This window comes from Engraulis encrasicolus, chromosome 13 (genome assembly GCF_034702125.1).
Source record: "Engraulis encrasicolus isolate BLACKSEA-1 chromosome 13, IST_EnEncr_1.0, whole genome shotgun sequence".
NCBI classification, from domain to species: domain Eukaryota; kingdom Metazoa; phylum Chordata; class Actinopteri; order Clupeiformes; family Engraulidae; genus Engraulis; species Engraulis encrasicolus.
Genome location: NC_085869.1, coordinates 20,371,503 through 20,393,415, shown reverse-complemented (window position 1 = coordinate 20,393,415; position 21,913 = coordinate 20,371,503). Strand labels below are relative to the sequence as shown.

At 45.8% G+C, this 21,913-nt stretch overlaps 1 protein-coding gene across 4 annotated transcripts in view; it reads left to right on the top strand.

The window, feature by feature from the left end:
- The window catches only part of myo1b (myosin IB), an 82,165-nt gene that overhangs the window by 39,198 nt on the left and 21,054 nt on the right, over positions 1 to 21,913 (top strand). For all 4 annotated transcript variants that reach the window (XM_063213425.1, XM_063213424.1, XM_063213423.1 and 1 more), the window contains exons 5-13: positions 2,122 to 2,226; positions 4,226 to 4,272; positions 7,427 to 7,490; positions 12,221 to 12,319; positions 13,029 to 13,132; positions 14,829 to 14,976; positions 16,869 to 16,987; positions 18,836 to 18,922; positions 19,082 to 19,147. In XM_063213425.1, the coding sequence (XP_063069495.1) occupies positions 2,122 to 2,226; positions 4,226 to 4,272; positions 7,427 to 7,490; positions 12,221 to 12,319; positions 13,029 to 13,132; positions 14,829 to 14,976; positions 16,869 to 16,987; positions 18,836 to 18,922; positions 19,082 to 19,147 (839 nt within the window). The remainder of the gene's footprint in view (positions 1 to 2,121; positions 2,227 to 4,225; positions 4,273 to 7,426; positions 7,491 to 12,220; positions 12,320 to 13,028; positions 13,133 to 14,828; positions 14,977 to 16,868; positions 16,988 to 18,835; positions 18,923 to 19,081; positions 19,148 to 21,913) is intronic.

The window sequence follows — 21,913 nt, the reverse complement described above, 5'->3', positions numbered from 1 at the left end:
TATTAGATTACTAAAATTTGGGTCACAGGCTTCACTGTCTCTCTCAATGCCTGGTACACCCGTCTTTAGGGCTTTATTTTTGACAGGACAGTGGAGGAGAGACAGGAAATGATTGAGGAGAGAGAGACAGGGAAGGAATCGGCAAATGACCTGGGCTGGAATCGAACCCGGGTCACCAGCGTAGTAACCCAGTGCCCTACCGTTACAGCAATGGCAGGGCCCTGGTACACCAGTCTTGGCTGAATATGCCCGTTCTGATTTTTTTGTCCCAGTCAGACCAGCCCTGTTATCAGTCCACTGTCCCTCCCCCAGAAGCATCTGCTACTGGCTACACCAGTGGTTCTCAAACTTTTCCCATCATTCCCCCCTTTCGGAGGGTCTGGATGCTTCCTAGCCCCCCCAAGCAACAGTAGTACTCGCGCAGACTGATTTCACGATCGCTGCGCAGAATGAAAGGAAAGGTGACTGGTGAGATGAAACAAAGAGGGACGTGTGTTCATTTCCTATGCTATTCAAATTCATGACAATTTATAATATAATGCTGGTGAGTGCTTAACATGTATTGCTTGTTGGCGAGACAGGAAACAATTTCCTTTGGGGAAAAAAACTCAAAATCATCTGTCACATGCCCCCCCTGCAATGCCTCCGCGCCCGCCCAGGGGGGCTTACGCCCCACTTTGAGAAACACTGGCTACACCATCACCCCCCCAATCCCCCACCTACACCTAATGGAAACATATGAAACGTGTGTTGTAGCCAGATGATTTGAATGTCTCCCTGGTTGAAATCTCCCTGGCTGTGTTTAATAACCGCGATGCAACCTCTCACACTGTAGGCTGCGTGTCGTGCACACAGCCAAGCGTGGCCTCATCTGCCCGACACTGTTGGAGAGGAACTGGATCACAGCTGCGCACGTGCAATGATTTCCCCCCCATCCACCCCCGTTTTCACCAGTAGTGTTACAGATGCATAAGCTGGACAGTCACGGGAGGGACGGCAATTGTAGATCAATCCGGGATTATTTCAGACGCTCCGTCCCTTTTGGTGAAAAGCTGCTTCTGGGTAACAGCTCAACTCACGCCAACCCTCCCTTGGTGACCGTCTCGAGCGGACACACACACACACACACACACACACACACACACACACACATAGACACACACACACACACACACACAGACACACACACACACACACACACACACACACACACACACACACACACACACACACACACACACACACACACACACACACACACACACACACGTCATTTCCCCACAATGAATAATGACAGCTCAGTGCTGCCGTAATGGCTCCCATCTTAATAAAACACATGATGTCAGCATAGGAGGAGGGCTGAGAGGACTGAGAGATCTGTCTGTCTGGCTGGCTGGGCTGGCTGGGCCTTCCTCCCAGAGGGGCGTCTGTCTGTACACATCTGGGTGGGGTGGGAAAGATGGACGGACCCCTCCCAAAAAAAATTATAAAAGCCTAGACGTACGCTGATAGAACGGGGATTTTTTATTTCAGGGGTTGCATTTATAGACATGGGTGTAGAGCGTCTGTGTGTACTGTATGTTTTTACTAAAGGTTACATGTTCATGGGCGTATGTTTGTATCTGTGTACGCACATGTGTTTTTACTGAATGTGTGTGTGCGCGTATGTGCATGTTACGAAAAGGTTGCATGTTCATGGTAGGGTGTGTATGTATGTACTGTATGGGTTTACGAAAGGGATTTGTATGTATGTTTCTACTGAAGGCTATACGTTCATGGTTGCGCATGTGCTTACCAAAATGTTCCATGTTCATGGTTGTTTGTGTTTAGTCTGTTGGAACGTAACCTCTGACCACCCACCTCATTTATCCCTTCTCTCTTTTGTGTGTGCGTGTGTGTGCGTGTGTGTGTGCGTGCGTGTGTGCGTGTGTGTGTGTGTGCGTGTGTGCGTGTGTGCGTGTGTGCGTGTGTGTGCGTGTGTGTGTGTGTGTGTGTGTGCGTGTGTGTGTGTGTGTGCGTGTGTGTGTATGTGTGTGTGTGTGTGTGTGTGTGTGTGTGTGTGTGTGTGTGTGTGTGTGTGTGTGTGTGTGTGCGCGCGCGCGTGTGTGTCTGTGTCTGCAGAGGCCAGTAAGCTGGTGATGTCATACGTGGCGGCCGTGTGCGGGAAGGGCCAGGAGGTCAACAAGGTCAAGGAGCAGCTGCTGCAGTCCAATCCAGTGTTGGAGGGTGAGTCAGCAAGTGTGTGCGTGTGCGTGTGCGTGTGCGTGTGCGTGTGCGTGTGCATGTGTGTGCTTGTCTTTGTTTGTGTGTGTGTGTGCCTGTCTTTGTTTGTGTGTCTGTGTGCTTGTCTTTGTGTGAGTGTGTGTGCCTGTGTCTGTGTGTTTCTGTCTCTGTCTGCATCTGTCTGAGTGTATGTGTGTTTGTGTGTTTGTGTGTGTGTGTGTGTGTACATGCCTCTCTGTGTGTACGTGTGTGTGTGTGGCGTGTGCAGGTCGGCACTTACACATGCGCTTGTTTTCCACCGATTTTACCTCAGGCATGCCCAGTACCTGATTATAAGTGTTCTTTTCTTCGCTTTCCAGTATTGCACACACCTCAAAGACCCCATTTACGTAGTTAACAAAATGCTTAAAATGAAAACTTGCATATCCAGCTTGCCGCTGCCGTCATTACCACCAGACCTCATTCAACCCTGTGCTCCAAGAGTTGCATATGCAGATAGTGCTCTCCAAGCTGTACCCTTTGTTTTCCCCCTGTCCTCGTCTGCCAGCGTTAATGGCTCCTAGTACCCATACCACACTAATGGGTCTTCGGGCTCAATTTTTGCCCACTGGCATGGCAACAGTGGTGCATGTGTGCGTGTGTGTGTGTTTTATGTGGGGCCTCGGACAGGAAATGCCCATGAGCAATGAGAAGAGCCTGTGCCCAGTTGCTGCTGGTCAGAGTTGCCAGATGAATCTGATGATTTCCAGCTGAAAAAAATGGTCAAAGCCCGTCTGGAAGCACCAAATCCTGCCCAATTTGAACTAAATTGTATTGATTTCTTTCTATGGCCATACATTTGCAGAAAAACCCGCACAAATGCCCTTTTTACAGGTTTTTAACCGGAGGCGGCCCTCCTAAGCAGCCCAATTTGGGCGGGAAACCACTCAATCTGGCAACACTGCTGCTCTTGCCGGGGAGTTGAGCAGCACACTGCAGCAGCAACAGCAGCCTCCACATCTGTTAGAGTTTAGCTGCTGGCAGTAATGACCCGTATGCCAGAGGCACTGCACACTTCCTGCTCCCCCTTACTCTTCTCTCCTGCTCTTTTCTCTGCTCTCCTCTTCTCTTTTGCAATAAGCTGTCAAAGTATCACCCTCAATGGTGCAGATGTCCTACAGAATCATCAGAAAATGCACAGGCAAACTAAAAGACTATTTAGAGTTGTTTTTGTATTGGCGGATATGTGGAAAGATGGATATCGTGCTGCACTGGAGTAGACTTGGAGATGACAGACCATTTGCCCTCGTTTATCTAGTCTCACACCTTCAGTGACCCAAATACATGAGTAGTACAGGGTGTTCCACAAGGTCATTCAATGTTTGAGTGTGTGCGCCTCTGAAATAGAGTGATTTTGTCATTCACAACATCAGGAGGGATTGGAGCTGAAGATAATTGTGGGCTGCTTCTTTGTGTTCCTACACTGTGCCACACACATTGAAGCAGTTAACCTCCTTTAATGTTCAGCCTCTCTGATGTGAACGCATCAGAAAAAGCTCCCTTTAATCCCAAGCTTTTGTGGAGTAATTTGTTTAAATCACCGTCACAATCATCCCGAAAATCCATTACAGGAAAGGTGTGGCGTATTTGGACAGCTCAGATACTATGCTAGGAGCCCCACTCCATGGGTGGATTTCTCGAAACCATAGTCTAGTTGCTAACTAACCACTTTAGCTACTTTGTTGTTTGCAATGCAATTTACCATTGGCAACTACGCAAGTTGCTAAGTGGCTAACAACTACGCTTTTGGGAAACACACCCCAGAATTGCCCCACTCAGGAGGACCTTAGATGTTTGCAATCAGGCAGAGCGGTGTGTGAGTGTGTTCGACAGCGTAGGGATATGACGAGAGGCTCCAGACACTAATCATTTTTCGGCGTTAGGGAAAGAAGCCAGCCAGCACGAGCAGAACACAGTCTGTCTACCTGACATGCATAACCTGCCGTGTTTTATCCCTTTGCAGCTTTCGGGAATGCCAAGACCGTCCGGAATGACAACTCCTCTCGATTTGTGAGTATCCATCATTCTCTTTCTTTCTCTCTCTCTCTCTCTCTCTCTCTCTCTCTCTCTCTCTCTCTCTCTCTCTCTCACACTCTCTCTCTCTCTCTCTCTCTCTCTCTCTCTCTCTCTCTCTCTCTCTAGCTGATTTGATTTCCACTCGTTCCCTGTGCTGGCTCTATTTGCTTAAGATCATGTGCATCTGAACCTTTGATCCAAACGCCAAGTCAGGCTAAAAAAAACGCAAATACAAAGCAGGGTCTCTACACAGCTAAAAGTTACACAACACACCAACTGCCAACCACCCCCCACCCTCCCCCAAAAAAGGACGAAAAAAATCAAAAGTGTGGTAGGTGCAGCGCATTAGCTGTCCTCTTTTTGGTGCGGTGTCATCTGGTTGTCATCCACGCACTTCTCTTTGCGTCTTTTGTTTTGGTTGCTCTGTCTCTATCGAGCCTCTTGCCGAGCTGACCGGCATCTGGACGCGTTTGGCCGTGCTCGGCTGAGCTTGACACGACAGCAAAGCAATTACTGTTCCAACACAGAGCCCAGATTCAAATGAAACTCTAGGCAGTCAGTCAGTGTAACCTCTCTGGCAACTACCTCCAGATGTCTGCCCCACCACCCCTGCCAAAGTCATCTTGTTTAGCGAGCGCCGGTCGAACCCCCCACCCCACCCATCTCTCTCTCTCCCTCGACTCCCCCCCCAAAAAAAGAGTTTCTGCTCCTCGGAAGGCTCTCATACTCAGCTCAACACAGCCCAGTCAGCTAGACCCCAGCCTGGGTCCTGTTGATATGGCCTACCCATCGAGCTATGCTACAAACCACTCCTGGATCAGTGGTTAGGTTAGGCTTAGATTCAGGGGAGTGGTTAGGGCTATGCTAACATCCTACAGTAAGTGGGAGCTCATTTCGACAGGCAGCAGCGAGCGTATATGGACAGAACACCAGGTCCTCCCCCTCCCTCCACCTGAGCAGTCCGACAGTGCCGCTTTGTGCAGCTGTGGTGGTGACTGCACAGTGGCGCATGTTTGCTGCTGCAGCGTGGAGGATGGTCTGTAAACAGCAGCGGCGGGGAGGAAGAGGCCATCGTGGAGAGAGAGAGAGAGAGAGAGAGAGAGAGAGAGAGAGAGAGAGAGAGAGCGAGAGAGCGAGAGAGCGAGAGAGAGAGAGAGAGAGAGAGAGAGAGCGAGAGAGCGAGAGAGCGAGAGAGCGAGAGAGCGCGAGAGAGCGCGAGCTGACCTTTGGTTCCTAGAGCCCAGCGCAAACTTCCCCTCTGCCTCTTTTCCCACTCTGTACAAACATACAGTGCATTGGAGGGTAGTTATACGCTTCATGGGCTTAAGTCAGCCATCAGCAGTTTGTGCTTCAAAGTTTACTCTTACAGTATGAGCATCGGATCCAGGTTTTGCAACAAAAGCCATTTGAATTTATTTATTTAGCTATGCTCATCCAGTACTTACAGTATGTGAAGGGAACCACAGATGTAGAGGACCGCCTTGTGAAGATATGAAACAAGATGTTGGGTGGGTTTTGTAGGCCTGTCTGGTCTGGATTTTCTCACGCTCTGTGGATTTCTGGGTGTTTTTTTTTTTTTTTTGTCTCCACGAGAACACTGAAGCCCATTGGCAGCCTGGACTGTTTCAGATTCCTGCCTGATGTCATCACCATCACCATGCTGCCACAGGCTTCTTCAATTAGAGCCAGATACGTTATTCGCTAGGCCCCAGAAGACTTCAAGTCCACCAGCATACGCCCGTCCGTCACGCACTACGCAGATTGCCTCAAGATTGCCATAGTCTACCGATAATCTATCATTGACAAACCCGTTTGCAGTGAAAGTTTCAAAGGCAAAGCTTGTCTAAGGCTTGTTAGTGGGTTGTTTTCTTTCTGCGTGGCGAATTGCTATGTGTGCAGTCCCTGGCCGCCTGTTTCGTACAATTTAGTCATGAACCAGCACCTCTAGGCAAGCATAAATGTTTTGATCAGTTACTTCCTTCGGGAGGGAAAAAAAGAAAGGTTTGTTGAATTTGGCAGACAGCTTTTGCAGCTTTGCAGGACCTGGCTTTTGATGAGTCGCTAGCCATAAATAACACACACACACACACACACACACACAGAGTGGAAGAAAAATCAAACAGCTCTCAAGACACTGGCCCTACTGTTTCAGCCCTAAATGTAGAAAGTGGGGACAGTAAGGGAATGGTTTGTTTTACCACTGTAGTGAGAGGGAGAGAGAAGAGAGAGAGAGAGAGAGGAGAGAGAGAGAGAAGAGAGAGAGAGAGAGAGAGAGAGAGAGAGAGGAAGAGAGAGAGAGAGAGAGAGAGAGAGAGAGAGAGAGAGAGAGACAGACAGAGAGAGAGACAGAGAGACAGACAGAGAGACAGACAGAGAGACAGACAGAGAGACCGACAGAGAGACAGAAAAGTCATTTCCTCCACAGTAGTCCATTACTCCATGGCAAATCTATGTGTGATTGGCAGCCAGTGTTATGAATAGGCCCAGGCTCTGACATGAAGTGGGTTTGGAGTAGAACCAGGGCTGGACTGGGGGAGAAATAGGGCCCGGGCACTTTTGGGCACTTTTGGCCCTCATAATTAGCTGAGCAGAACTGACTCACCGGTGGGGCCCCGCACCCTTGTGGGCCCCTATTTTCAGGAATGTTAAAAAATATATATTTTTTAAAAATCTGACAATATGGGCCCACCGGGAAATGCCCGTTATGCCAGTTGGCCAGTTCTTAGTAGAACCAACCCCCCCCCTCACATCACCACCACCACCTTCACCTTCCTCCAGGCTGTTCTGCTCTCATGTACGGGTTCATGTTTCAACCAGATTTTTGCAGCAGGCTTTGCCCGCTCCATGAAGGCTCGCTCCTGCCATTTAAAAGCCGCAACCAGAGCCACATCATCGAGCAACAAAGCGAGCCCTCTTGCCGTATTACAGGGCCCAGGCTCAATGTCATCTCTGGGGTGGAACAGCCACTAAAGGCTTGACGTTTTAGCTCGCTTTATCTTTCTCGTGACCACACCAACAGAAAAGTTGCACTGTTAAAATAGGATTTCCTCAAAAGAAATTAATTGCAGTCGATTTACACACAAAAAAACTCCAGAGAGTTCAACATTGTAGATTTTACCTTGACTGCTTTCTGTTTTCTCTGTTACAGGGCAAATACATGGACATCGAGTTTGACTTCAAAGGGGACCCCATTGGAGGCGTGATCAGTAACTGTGAGTATTATGAAAGTGCAAGGTCAGGTTTCATAGCTAAGGTCATGTTGAGCTCTCTCTCTCTCTCTCTCTCTCTCTCTCTCTCTCTCTCTCTCTCTCTCTCTCTCTCTGTCTCTCTCTCGCTTTCTCTCTCTCTCTCTCTCTTTCTCTCTCTCTCTCTCTCTTTTTCTCTCTCTCTCTCTCTCTCTCTCTATCTCTCTTTATCTCTCTCTCTCTCTCTCTCTCTCTCTACAGCAGGGGTCGGGAACCTTTTTGGTGGAGAGAGCCATAAACGCCCATTTTTAAAAAAATATTTTTTGTGAGAGCCATACCATTTTCGCCATTATTTCTAATGCTAATTGTCATGCACAGAAGGGAATAAAAGTAACGCTTGCATTGGGGACAAGAAGGGAGAGCTAACGAAAGAAGAACTAAAACTACTTGTAGATGTGCTGATGTGCATTTGAGAAGCCACGCGCATGCTATCTTTTATGCATCGGAGTTGCCAATGAGCAATGAGAATGACGGAGGTGCTTCTATTCTAGCCATCAGACAGACACAGGGAAGGTGCATGAGGAGGGAGGAGGGAGGGAGAGAGAACTTCAAGACAGGATGCTCATCTTGGTCGCGCTGACATAGTTAACATTTTACAGTTGATATGTGGCTGACATGTCTATTTTTAGTAATTCGCGAAAATGCCCTACAAAGCGCGTCCCTTACCGACATGCGTCCCCAATACAGAACGCATGATTTAACCGCCAAATAGGCTACAGGGCGATTCCGTATTTCAAGGGACGAATGGCAACCCTACGTTTGCCTTCGCATTGTGGCACCAGTTATCTCGCAATCACACTAAACTGGGAAAGACTTACGTCAGTTGATTCAGCAAAAGTTCTTCCTGTAATCGAGGGAGAAGTACAGCGCTGCATTTATATCCCTCACTTGCGTTTCCTCCACTTGATTTGCCATCATAATGGCACGGTCGTGAACAGTTTCTTTGTTTTGGATACAACCGTTAGCCAGCTGAACTTTAGGTAAAGCATTACGGATGGAATGTTATCTCACACGACACGACCCAGCGCTGGCACGGCATTGTCCAATAAAAAAACGCGTTTTTCATATCTGTACAGTAGCCTTCGTCGAAGGCCTGTGCTTGGCTCAGCTGATCGGACCTGGGATGGATTAAATGCGCGATCATACTTTATATTTTGAATATTATCTTAACTTTTCGATTTCAGTAGGTCCATTTTTAATTTAGTGCCGTACCAAAATTATTCGTGGCTTATTGAGTAAACAAATGACAGGTTTGTCCGAGAGCCACATGCAGTTCCCAAAAGAGCCACATATGACTCGCGAGCCTTAGATTCCCGACCCCTGCTCTACAGGCAACCTTCCTCCCACATCAGAGTATTTTGACTCTGATGCAGACATGCTAGCTTTTAGCCTTAAATTCCCCCTGGGGATCAATAAAGCTCTACTCTACAATACTTTTTCCAAATCCATGATCACACATCGTTTTTGAGGGAATGCCGGTACTTCAGGCCAGCCGTATTTCGCTTGACTTTCTTGGCGCCTCTTCCCAGACCATTACCTCAGTGCTCTCCTGTATGTGTACAAAACACAGTAGTGGCTTGAGCGAGTGTTTCCAAAACAAGCAGAATGCAAAGCCTAAGCGTGTTACCGACTGCTGAGGTCACTGTGGAGTCTATTCAGAGGTCGCCGTCAGCTTGTCCCTTTTTAATCCCAGCCTAATGGCCAGAGCAGCCACTATGTGGAATTGGCGAGCGAGGCTGTTCGATTGGCCCGCTTCGCAGCCCCCACGAAAGCTGCGACGCACACGCACACGCACACTCACACGCACACGCACACACACACACACACACACACACACACACACACACACACACACACGTGAGGACTGCCAGTTCTCTAAAGAGCGACCGTGATCAATATTGCTCTGTTTGTTTTTCCCCTCTCTAATAGTGTCCACTGACGCACTCGTGAGGAGTAGAATATCAGTTTGTCTCAGTCTGTCTCTGTTCCCTCCATCCTTCTGCTCGCTCAGCATTCTGGCCCGCCTACGCCACTCGATGTTATTTTGTCTGCATTAACATAACAAGCGAAGGTCACCGGATGGTAGAGAAACAGGGTATCTTGTCAGAGCAGTGTGGGGGTAATGCTGTCTGTCTTTCGTCAAAGGATCTTGTTGTTTACTGGATAATAAATTCAGCCTGAGGTTGATTTTAAATACTTAAAGCTCACAACAGTTCAGTCATTTACAATGATGGGACTGTGCATGCTGTGCTACAATAGGGGATAATACCATGACCAACACATTTAGAACTGGCAGACTTCCTGTTGTCAAGAGTGGACTGATGGAGCCTATAGAACCTATAGGAGTGTTCCATGTCCTCGTGCCTGAAGGATGTTCTCACATGTCTGAGCCTCCTGATAGCTCTGCTGTGCCCCAGGATCCCTCAGCTGACTTCTCTGGCCCTGCGAGAGGAGAGGAGTGTTTGTCTCCATGATGGATTGAGGACACTTTCTCTATTTCTCTGTTTGTGTCATGGGTTTTACTATTTCTCTGTTTGTGTCATGGGTTTTACTATTTCTCTGTTTGTGTCATGGGTTTCAATATTTCTCAGCTAGTGTCATGGGTTTCAACATGTACTGTAGTCACAATTCCAGCAATGTACATGTAGAGATTGTGGCCCTAAGACGTGCTGTGATGTTATTCTCTCAATGTTCTTGACAGCATCTGAAAAACTGTTTCAGTGACCTGCAGACAGAGTAGATAAAGAAAAACTCCTGACAAAGGGAATGACATGATGGGGCATGAACATATGGTGGTTGTGAGGCTTTTGGGGTCAAGTGGTTTGAGTGAATTGCATCTGCAACACCCCTTGCTACAAGCAACCAGCCAGACTAATCCTGACTGAGAAGACCATCTCGGATTCCTCAGATGCAAGCCTTGAATGTTTACTTTGATGAAAAGTAATAAACATTCTGCCCTTTTTTCTTGGATGAAAAACTCAATATCCTGGTCTGCCATCTTTGACAAAAAAAACCCACTTGCGTATATATCATCACACATATTTGTTCGAAGTTCTAGCTGGAGAAGAGTTATGAAATGGCAATAACAGTGTGCATGTCCCTCAGTGAACAAAAGTTCAAAGGGGCAATGTCAAGTTCCCCCTCAGGGAAAGTTCTGAACATAGTGCAGCTCAGCCTCATGCATCAGGCTCAGGCTAAACACACTGGGCAGCCAGAGAGAGAGAGAGAGAGAGAGAGAGAGAGAGAGAGAGAGAGAGAGAGAGAGAGAGAGAGAGAGAGATGTAAGCGAATGTGAGAGAGAGAGACAGAGGAAGAGAGTGAGTTGGAGGGGAAGGATGGAGGGGAAGCGGTAGAGTTTTAAGGACTGGAGTTGGCGTGGCTCCCTCTCTGTGGGGATTGTGTTGTAATCCTTGATTGCAGCTAAGCGGCAGTGCTCAAGAGTAGTAGTGGTAGCAGCAGCCAGTCCAGCACAGGAGGACCTCTCCAACAGCCTGTCAAGTATTGATGAGATTTTCTGCATCGTGAGTCGTGCAGCCTTGACCAGAGCCTGAGAGCCTCTAGAGTAGTGTTTCTCAATGGGGGCTCTACAGCCCCCTCTCAGGGGGCATTAGAGAGCCCTCTGGGGGGGCGTTGAGAAAGAGACAGTTGAAAGGGGGCGGTGGTTAGTTGCAATGGGGTGCATTTGTCCCAATAGACAGTAATACAGTACTACTTATAGAGGTCAATGATTTGTCCATTTGTCCATTTATTTTTGTATTTCTCAGGAAGGTGTTGGCAGACTTATGATGAGGCCCTGGGGGCGTTGATTTAAAAAAAAAGGTTGAGAACCACTGCTCTAGAGTGATTGCTTTGGTGGGCGGCAAAGTCCTCATAACCTCCTACAGTACCTGCTGCTAATGTAACTGTTAAGCTGCTTATTGCCCACACGATGTAGGATGTAACCCATTTAGCAGGCTTCCTACATGAGCAACGACATGAGGGATGATGATGGTGGATGATGTTACTTCACTGCGCCGTTATTACGTTTCCGGAACAGTGTATGTCTAACATGTGTTTGGGAATCATGAAAGGCTCCACAGAATCCTCAAATCTTACATCTCGCAGGAAGAATGTTGATCATATTATCAGCTGCTCCTTTACTTGGAATGTTCTAGTAACCGTGCCAACCTAATATAGATTTCTATGAAATATCCTTACCAATGACTCAACTATGATCCTACTCATAAAGTTTGCCGGCCTTCCCTCAGGTTGTTATTGACTGAAGTCAGAGGCGGTGTATGCACGCGCCGCGTGCACGCTCCTGCTCTCCTCTCTCAGCAGTCGTTTGATCTCTTCATATGGATTTCTGCTGTGAGACATCCTGTCCCGACTCTGCTCGGCTCAAGACACAATGGACAATGAGAGAGCCTTGGCCATGCCATCTCCTTGGAGACAAATATTTAGTTGTAATGGGAAATACATTCCTGTTTTAAGAGGGGGGAAGTAGGGAAGCTAGGCTAACCTCTGACACCGCGTACATATTTTCAAGCAGGCCTCGGAAATTCGTCATCATTGTCAGCGGAATGGATGATGCTCTGATTACCTAAGAAACATGCTTACAACAGGCCTGAAACAAATGGAATTTAAGACTTGAGTGATGTGTAAATCCATGGACTAGCCATGTAGTGCTTAGCTTACGGTTTTATTTTTTCCCCTAGATCTGCTGGAAAAGTCTCGAGTTGTGAAACAGCCACGAGGAGAGCGCAACTTTCACATTTTCTACCAGCTGCTGTCTGGAGCATCAGAAGACACTCTGAGTAAGGACCTTCTTACTTCACATTCAAATGACTCCCCTCAGTCATCACACTTTCTCCTCTCTCCCTCTGCAAATGTCTGTGTCTGTGAGTATTTGTGCAGTATCTTTGTTGATAAAAAAAAAATATTGAGATTTTTTTGAAGTGGTCATCTGTTCCTTATTCCGGTCACTCAGCCCTACAGCTCTCAGGCCAGGTCCATTAGGTTTCCTTCTTCCTTGATACTAAAAATAACCATATTATGTACTGTACTGTACGTTTGCTCTCTTTCCTCCCCCGCCTCGTGAACTCTGATGTTTGTTTTAATTGTCTGATGGATGTGGTGCTCGCCTCATACCTTTGTTGATGGAATGTAGGTCCAGAGCTTCTGTGCTGACCACAGACCACTCTCTGGTCTCTGCTCCGCTACCAGATCTTTGATCTCTAATGCCTCAATTGAGTGTCACTGGGCTGGAGCCATTGTTTGACACAGTCTGTGAATGAGAACAATGTGGTCGCCTTGGCTTACATGTCGGTCCTCAAAGGGTGGGAATAGGCTGTAATCTGGTCGACGTGAAACCTGATCCAACAACTTAAACTCCCAGCGAGAAACTCTTACATCTATGACTAGACGCAGCCATGTTCAAAGTGTAATCACAGCTCTTTTGAGTACGAGTTTGAGTCGGGGGGGAAAAAAATAATGAATTGTTTTATATGTTATTTCCTCCTACAGAAAAGCTGAAGCTGGACAGAGATTTCAGCAAATATAACTATCTCAGTCTCGACTCGGCCACAGTCAATGGCCTGGATGATGCAGCAAACTTCAGAACAGTCAGAGTAAGATACACTTCAAATGCAATGTCATCCGCTGGCCTTTATTCTGTAATGGAAAAACATACAATATGACGTGATTGTTTTGTTGTTTTGAGTTTCATTGCTGTTCTTGTGTTAATTCTCCATCAAGTCCACACTATGCCTCACACTCTTTTCTTTCCTTACTCCCACTCCCTCTCCCTATCGCTACTTTGGCTAGGTTATTTGCCAGTTGGCGTCACAGCTTTCAGTGTCCCTCATAACTGTTTACTATTGCTGTTATCTGGTTGTCTGACCACAAGCTGATAAACTACCTGATACCTGCATTATTGCCTGATACCTGCGTTATTGTAAAAATAATAATTTTCCATTGCTGATATAATCATGCCATCTGGTTTTATTTTCTTTACTTGGTGAAGTGGAGTTCAAAAGAACTGCCTTTACTCCTTTTACAACCTAACTGCCTCTTGATATCTAATAGCCCATGAGTAGAGTTACCCAGTAATTATAAACGGAATATGTCTATTTTAAACCCATGCAACTGACTTTCTACAGAGCTTGTAACTGTTCTTTCTCTACTTGAGTATCAAGATGAGGAAGACACCACATCCCTTTATTTGACATGATCAAAAGCTGATGGTTAGGAACAGAGAGATGGGTGGACAGGACACACCTTTGTGGCAGCATATCACATCTCTAATTTCCTTCTGTGTGGCCCAGTAAATAATACGTGCCGGGCAGCAGCATGAGACACACTGGCTATCTGAAATAATCATGTTCCTTCTATAAACCCTAGTAGTTTATAATTTGCCACAGAGACTCTCTGGTAACTGCAGTCCACGTCTACCACACAGCAGGAGGCCCACAGATGGCTAAATTTACGGCCGTCTTGGTTTTTATGTCAGTTAATGTGGGTATTGGTTGGTTTTCCAGTTTGCCTGATTACTTGGGTTTCGTCATTGCCCTTCTGTTTTTAAGGGTGGCTACCCTGGCCTGGACCACGCCTTTAAACCCCTTTGTGGATGTCGTACGTCTCGAAGTCAGTCTGTCTGTATTTACCTTCCTGGCCCTGCTATATATCTGAAGCTGCCCTGAGTGTTCGAGCCGGTGCCCTGTAGTTCCCTGCATGGTGACCCTAGTGGTGATTGCGTTTGTCAGCCAGGTCGTAGCTCTCTCAGCAGAGTGTTTTGAGTTGTGTATTTAGACTATAGCTCCAGTCACCAGGGGTGTGCTTTAACTCCTGAGGCCCCCCCGGGGGCTCCTCAACCCAGAGACTGGACTGCTCTGCTGTGCTTAATGTCGATCAGCAGAGCTGTGCTGATTTGACTGCATGTTGTTGAAAGCTCTTGAACGTTATAACATGTACCGATGTAAAGAAAACATGTGTCAGTTATTTACTTCATTATTGTTGTTTGAGAATGCAATGTGCAATTTTACTTGTGTTGGCTGTGGGATAACCAGAGTTACTTACCTGGCTACAAAGTGATTGGATGTTTGTTTTTTTATGCTTTCCGTTCTCCCCATGACTTCTTTCTTTCTTTCTTTCTTTCTTTCTTTCTTTCTTTCTTTCTTTCTTTCTTTCTTTCTTTCTTTCTTTCTTTCTTTCTTTCTTTCTTTCTTTCTTTCTTTCTTTCTTTCTCCCTTTCTACCGTTCTTCCTTTCCTTTTGCCTTTCTCTCCCTCCCTCCACTCCTCCCCTTGTCCATGCGGCCACTCTGCAGAATGCCATGCAGATCGTGGGCTTCATGGAGGATGAGGTCCAGTCCGTGCTGGAGCTGGTTGCAGCGGTGCTGAAGCTGGGCAACATCGAGTTCAAGCCCGAGTCGCGGACCAACGGCTTTGATGAGAGCAGGGTGAAAGACAAGAACGGTAAGGAAAAGCCCCCCAAATATCATTTTAGGGTTTCAATGTCATTTTCTTCTGAAGATTTTCCCATTACATGAACAATTGGGATCGACGCGTAGAATATGCATCTACAGATTAGAAAGTTAAATTTTGAATTTTGTCTAGCAAGTACATTTGTAAAAAAAAAAAAAAAAGTGTGCAAACCTTGTTGTCCTTCTTGCAGGAAAGCCGACAAGGGGGGACAAAGGGGTCACCTGTCCATGGCCCAGGGAAATGGGGGGGGGGGGCATAATTGGGTCCTCATTACATGAAATGTATTGGGTGGGGGGCCCTTTCAGATGACTTTGCCCAAAGCTGCCAGCGGTCCTGCCTTCATGCATTCAGCCAAGAGCTTGATGTGAAGTGAGGACTTGCACCTAACTGACCTGTACTGCCACCTATTGGTGCAGTTCATACTCCAGACATCCCTGAGCCAGACAATGTAATTGGAGGCTTACTGCAAATGTAGACACTACAATCCATCACTGCTGACGAGATGGATCATAGAAATGTATGTCATTATGACATATTCAAAACACTGGCCCAGCATGCCTAAAGCTGTAAAGGGGGGGGAGCAAAGATTACATGAAATAGCAGTGTCCAAAATTTCCCACCCAACCATTGTAGCTTTTGGTCACAAAGGACTCTGTGGATATGTCGATACATGCTTAAGATCTTGCATCATCATCACAGGGGACTTTTTAAGGCCATTGTGATGCTTTATTTTTTCATCTCTGTGAGCCAAACATGTATTGTTGATGGTCTGTAATCTGCTCAGATCTTTGTGTCTCGTGCCTTGTATTCAAATTTGTGATGTGCGAAGAGCAGTGTGTAGGAGTTCAGAAGTCTAAACATATTGACCTCACCAACCGCACAGTCACAGCGTGTAATTGACGGGTACTTTGCCCTTCTGCTGAATTTTGTTTGACACTGTACTATGTGACCTGACGCAATGGTGTCCACCTTCTTGCCTCCACCAAAGTCACTCTGAACAAGTCCCAACACGCGGCGGCCATCTTGGATACACCTCAGGGTATGGCTAGACAAATAATTGAAAATAATCGAAAATCGTGATAAAATCATGAAATCGAAGTCATGAATTCAATCGTGATTTAATCGTGGCAATAGTGACCTACCTTTTGAGAGCGTCCTTGAAGCCAGAACATACTGACAGGCTGGTGTTTCTGGCCAGAATTCTGTCCACTTAAGTTTCATGCTATTGTCTTTACATAATTATTACAATTCATTTTATTTTGCTCATCCCGTATATAATTCATTCTTGGATATATTTCATCTTGTTATAATTTTCAAAAAAATCTGCAAAAAATCAATAATCGTGATTAATTATCGTGATTACGTTTTTGACCAAAATAATCGTGATTATGATTTTTTTCCATAATCGTGCAGCCCTACTTCAGGGCTAGCCTAATTATCATCGACTTTCAAATCTCTTCGAGACTTGGTCTGACCAAGAGCATAACAATTAACGTTTCCCAAACGGCATTTCCCAAATGGCCTCCCTTGGTTTGCTAATGATTGTATGCTTCCCAATAAAGAGGGAGGAGTTCCCGTATTTGCGGGAACTCAGAAAGTACTTCCATTGACTCTTGACCTGACTAGTAGCAACGCTGAAGCTGTTGCGTCACTAGGAGGGCACGGCCTGGCTACCTCAGGGCAGTTATTTCGGGCACCAACTGTGCAGCTACTTCTCAATAGTTTTCAACTGTGCATGAGCAGAATTTGATTGCGAGATGATTGGATCAATGACAGCGCTGCTCAGTCAGTTGGCTCTTTTTGCCGGAAAGGTCCCCGTTCATTTCTATGGGCGTTTTCTTAAGTGTTTCGTCTTATGTAGAGTGTCTCTTGCCTCCACCCAGACCTGAAGGAGATGTGTGAGCTCCTGGGGATTGACCAGTCTGTACTGGAGAGAGCGTTCAGCTTCCGCACCGTGGAGGCCAGGTCAGACAAGGTGGCCACCACCCTCAACGTCGCTCAGGTAATTTCAGGAGATTTCATGGGGATGTTTTGAAAATATTGAATATTCAGTTGTCTTTCAATTTAATTGTCTTTTTTGAGTGAATCTCAAGTAATCCATTCAGATACAAAAGATCTAAAACATATCAGAATTAACATTCCTGTTAAAGGTACATGCACATAGATCAGAGGTGGGGAACCTATGTCTTGAGGGACGTTTATGGCCCTTGAGGCCATCTTATCCAGCCCCCGATATAATTTTAATGTTATGCAGCTTCACATGAAATATGACATTTCTAAATGAATCTTACTAGTAACTACATTTGCAATACAATTAAGTTATACAGTATTTCAGGGGACCTAGAAAAGATGAGGTCTGTATAGGCCTAAGGGCAGGGGGAAAGCCTGGTTTGTGTTCTACTGTACAACCTAGTGCGGCCCTTGGAGTACTTTTGCGGCCATTGAACGAATTTGAAGTGGCCCTTCGAATGAAAGAGGTTCCCCACCCCTGACATAGATGATGCAGCCGGTCTCAGCTCGCACAGATGTGATTAGGATAATGACACTGAAAGAAACCATATTTATGGACGATTGGCATAATCCAATCCATATTGATTCTGTTGTACTGTTTGAAATTCAAACCTGGTATTTGTATGTTCACAGTAGATTATCCCGACTGGCTTGACTACATTAGTGAAACATTTTGGATGTCTCTTTCACTCCCCCTCCCAAATTGAGTGACCTATTTTTTTTTACATTTCCTGAACATGAAAACCTATCAATTATAAATGCTACACTGTCTCGCTGCCTTTAAAAAAAAAAATGGGTCAAGTTCAGGTCCACTGTGATGCCAAAAGCTGTGGACCTTAAATGACACTGACGTGCCTGTTGGAAGTCAGCTAGCACCAAAAACGGATTACAGAGAAAATAAAGGATAAGGGAAAACAAAAAAAAAGCATGAATGACTCTCTCTCTCTCTCTCTCTCTCTCTCTCTCTCTCTCTCTCTCTCTCTCTCTCTCTCTCTCTCTCTCTCTCTCTCTCTCTCTCTCTTAATGTTTTGAGCCATACAAAAGGAGAGATTTGGTTTCGCAAGAACACCATAGTATGGAGCCACAGCGTCATCCTGGCCCAGAGTCCTCCCACTTACAAACATCCGGCCTGTTAAAACAAACAGCCAGAAGAGGGGGAGGAGAGCGCATAAGGGGTCAAAGATAAACCATCAACATGTCTATGGCCATAGCCAAGAGCATTCACCATGATGTTCATAATGCCACACTGCATAATATACCCCCTTTGCATTTTGTTGGGATTGGTTCACATTACATTCTCTGTGTTTGTGGATGCGATCAACCGTCTGTAGCGATGCCCTTGCTATAGCTCCAAGTCACCCAGAGTTCAGCCTGGTCTACTGACTACTTTCATCTGCCAAGATGTCGTGATGGATGACAGGCTGTTCTTGCGACTGGCTCTCTGCCAAAAGGATGAGCTTGTTTAGACTCTATGGGTCCTATTTCATTCAGGGTTCCACCCTCTCTTTCACACACACACACACACACACACACACACACACACACACACACACACACACACACACACACACACACACACACACACACACACACACACACACACACACACACACACACACACACACACACACACACACACACACACACACACACACACAGCCATGCAGGATTTCTCTTTACTTATTGCCATTCCATTTCTACTGAGGTTAAAAACATAGCGTATCAAAGTATTCTGTGTGTTCATGTGTTAAGCTCAGCTATCGTGGCGTTTTGATTGCCATATTTGCCAATGAGCTTGCACAAACCAAGGAAGCTTACATGCTTTGTTTATGTTTTCCAGGCCTACTATGCCCGCGATGCCCTTGCCAAAAACCTATACAGCCGGCTGTTTAGCTGGCTGGTGAACCGCATTAATGAAAGCATTAAGGTACTACGACAACATGTCTTTTCTGACCTTGCCACTTTAATGCCAAGTCACATAATCCACATTAATGAAAAGGGGAATTAAACCCCCTCTGGACACATTTACCTGATTATGTTAATGCTTTATTTACCCTGTTATGTTGATGTCTTTTTCTCCCTACAGGCACAAACAAAAACACGCAAGAAAGTCATGGGTGTCTTGGACATTTATGGTTTTGAGATCTTTGAGGTAAGGTGCTCAGGCCCTGCAGTCAATGCTTTTCACTCTTTTTTTTAGCCTCTGTCTTTCCTTGTGTGTGTGTGCGTGCCGGCGTGCGTGCCTGCGTGCGTGCGTGTCTGCATGTGTGCAGGTGTACCATTTGATTATATCACATGAGGAAGTAGGCTTTTCACCCTGCAGATTTAATCCCCAATCCTGGCCCTGTGTTAATGAAATATGAGTGGAAAGAGCATGGCCACTCTTTAGCTGGCCAGCCTCCAACTTGGAGTCGTTGGAGGGCTGTTGAATGTTTGATTGGTAGTCCCTCGCAGAGAAGAACATGTTTGGATCAGGCGGCAAGAGAGCTAGGACCTTCAGCGTAATCTTGGAATCGTAGAAGAGTAGTCTGAACTTGTTTCTGTCAGGAGACCAAGAGTAACTGGTGAGACCTGTGAGACAGAGTGAGATGTGGGAGATTTGTGTTTCTTCAAACAAGGAACAGCCCAAGGCCTGCTCGCGTGCAATGTCCTCAGATTTTTTCTCTCATGCTGTAAATTTCGTGAGAACACACAAAGTGTGGCCGGCAATTCAGACAGAAATTTAGATTTACATTTCAGTCTGCGGGGGCTTGTCTTCCCCCTGACATTTCCAGCCTTCTCCAGTAGTCAAATACCCCATCACTTATCGTTGTGTTCACTGGAAAAAATGTCATCAGTACTTTCATCTCCTAAAGAATAACCTTTATGGTGGTCTATCTTTTTCTGCTGCTTGAATCCAGAAGATCGTTTCTCACACACACATGTAGGACAATAGACCATAGAAACAATGTTCGTATTCAGGGATGCATGGTGGTCCATTATGACTAGCTCCCCTGTCTGTCTGTCTCTCCAGTATCAGAGTCTGGGAATCTGGGCTGAGGGTTCTGTAGTCTAGTTAGAGCTTGCAGACAAAAAATGTGCAAGAATGCGTGCTTATCAGTCAGTTATGAAAACAGTGTCTGAAGCAAGCACATTACTCACATAGTTACCAGTCCTGCTGGTATATGTTCAACTCAAAAGTGGTGCAAATATATGCATGTGGTGGTATGGTAGACAGCACATAACTGAGCCCAATGTTGAGTTTAACATGTTTTGTCGTGCATTTTGGTTTCATGGTCTCAGATCTGAGATGAATAAGGTAAGTGTAGAGCACAGTGAAGCAGTATATTTACCAGTCTAGCTTTTGTTTTAAAATATATCAGTAATGCTTGTTTTAATATTCTATGCTCATGTCTCATGGTCTTCCTTTCTCCTGAATGTTGTTGTTGTTTTGTCAATGTTGTGTCTGTGACCACAGGACGGCGTAAGTACACCTGCCGGAGTTGTGATTTGGCAGTGTGCATGTTGCGATTCTAGCCTTTTAATCTTAGCCCTAATTCAGATTATTTATTTTTTTAATCTCAAAAACTGTCTGAGGCATCAACTGTGCAGCATATTTTGCCACAATGCCACACCACTGCTTGCCACCCAAGGCTCAGTGGACGATATGACGATGCTGGTTTGGCAAACCTGTGGGTGTTAAAGCTATGACAACACGGTTCTTGCTGAAATTATAGTCTGATAAGGAGCATGGTACATACACTGTAAAAAGATCACACGTTTAACAGCTGCCTCAGAATTCCAACTTGTGATTTAAAGTTAAACCATGCTGTTTATTTACAGTGTATAGCAGAATTAATTAGCTATACAAGTTATTGTGACTTATAAGTGACTTATCACTGACATCATTGTTTACAATGTAGTACTGTCAATGAAAGAGTTGGGGAAATCCTGGGTTGGGGAACGAGGAAGTCCAGCCGCATAGTATTATAGCCAATTAAATGAATCAACCAATGCATTTGAAAAGCATTTCCTCATCCTGCTGGATACACTGATTTTTAGTGCATTGTTAAGGACCCAGGATGAATACACAATAGAACCGAAGATGAGCTATGATTAATCAGACTATGTTTCAGCAGGCTATGTTTCAGCAACAGCAATGCCCATTTCAAGTCATTTGTTCTTTTTTTAAACTGACATTTGGTGTGGCTTTCTTTTTTGTGACACAGACAGCCTGGGCATTCTCTGGGCAGGAGAGATGGGATTTTGGGTTGTGTGCATCCATCTTCTCCTGTTCAGGAAGGCCCTGCCATGTGTCTTTAATCCTTGCTCTACCAGTAGCCAGAAACAATCCTAACCTCTGTATCATAAGCCAATATCTGCTGCCTAAGCTAACCCAGCTCTGAAACGTTTCAGACGATGTTGCGTGAACATGCGGTGACTGTACTTTTTATGGCGTTTGGTAAAAGGTTAATGATCCCCTCCGCTACCAGGAATCAAACATATCTTCTAAGTGACTCCTTGATAGTGGAAGCTCGGAGAAGCTGAATGGCTGGGGAGATGTGGTCTAATGTAGCGTATCTGTGATAAAGGTGAAGATAAGGGTTTTATGGCCAAGCTGGATGTCATCTAGTAGAGTATGTTCTGTGTTTGTTTAGTGATAAAGGGTGAGATTTCACAGAGACAGTGTGCTTTATAGCCAGTTATTCCAGCCCTGGCCCGTAGCTCTGTATATTTTGGCAAAAAATGCAGTAAAGCGTGAAAACCCCTCTCTGTTTTTGCAAGCGCGACACAACAGTGCATAATTCAAAGCCTGGAATAAAAAGAGCGTTGTCGAAGCGGGACAAAGGCACAGTGAGCTTGCCCAGAAGGGAAACAGTGACTGTCCCAAAACAGGAAGAAAGAGGGGAAAGATGACTGGGTATGATTCACGTCTCCT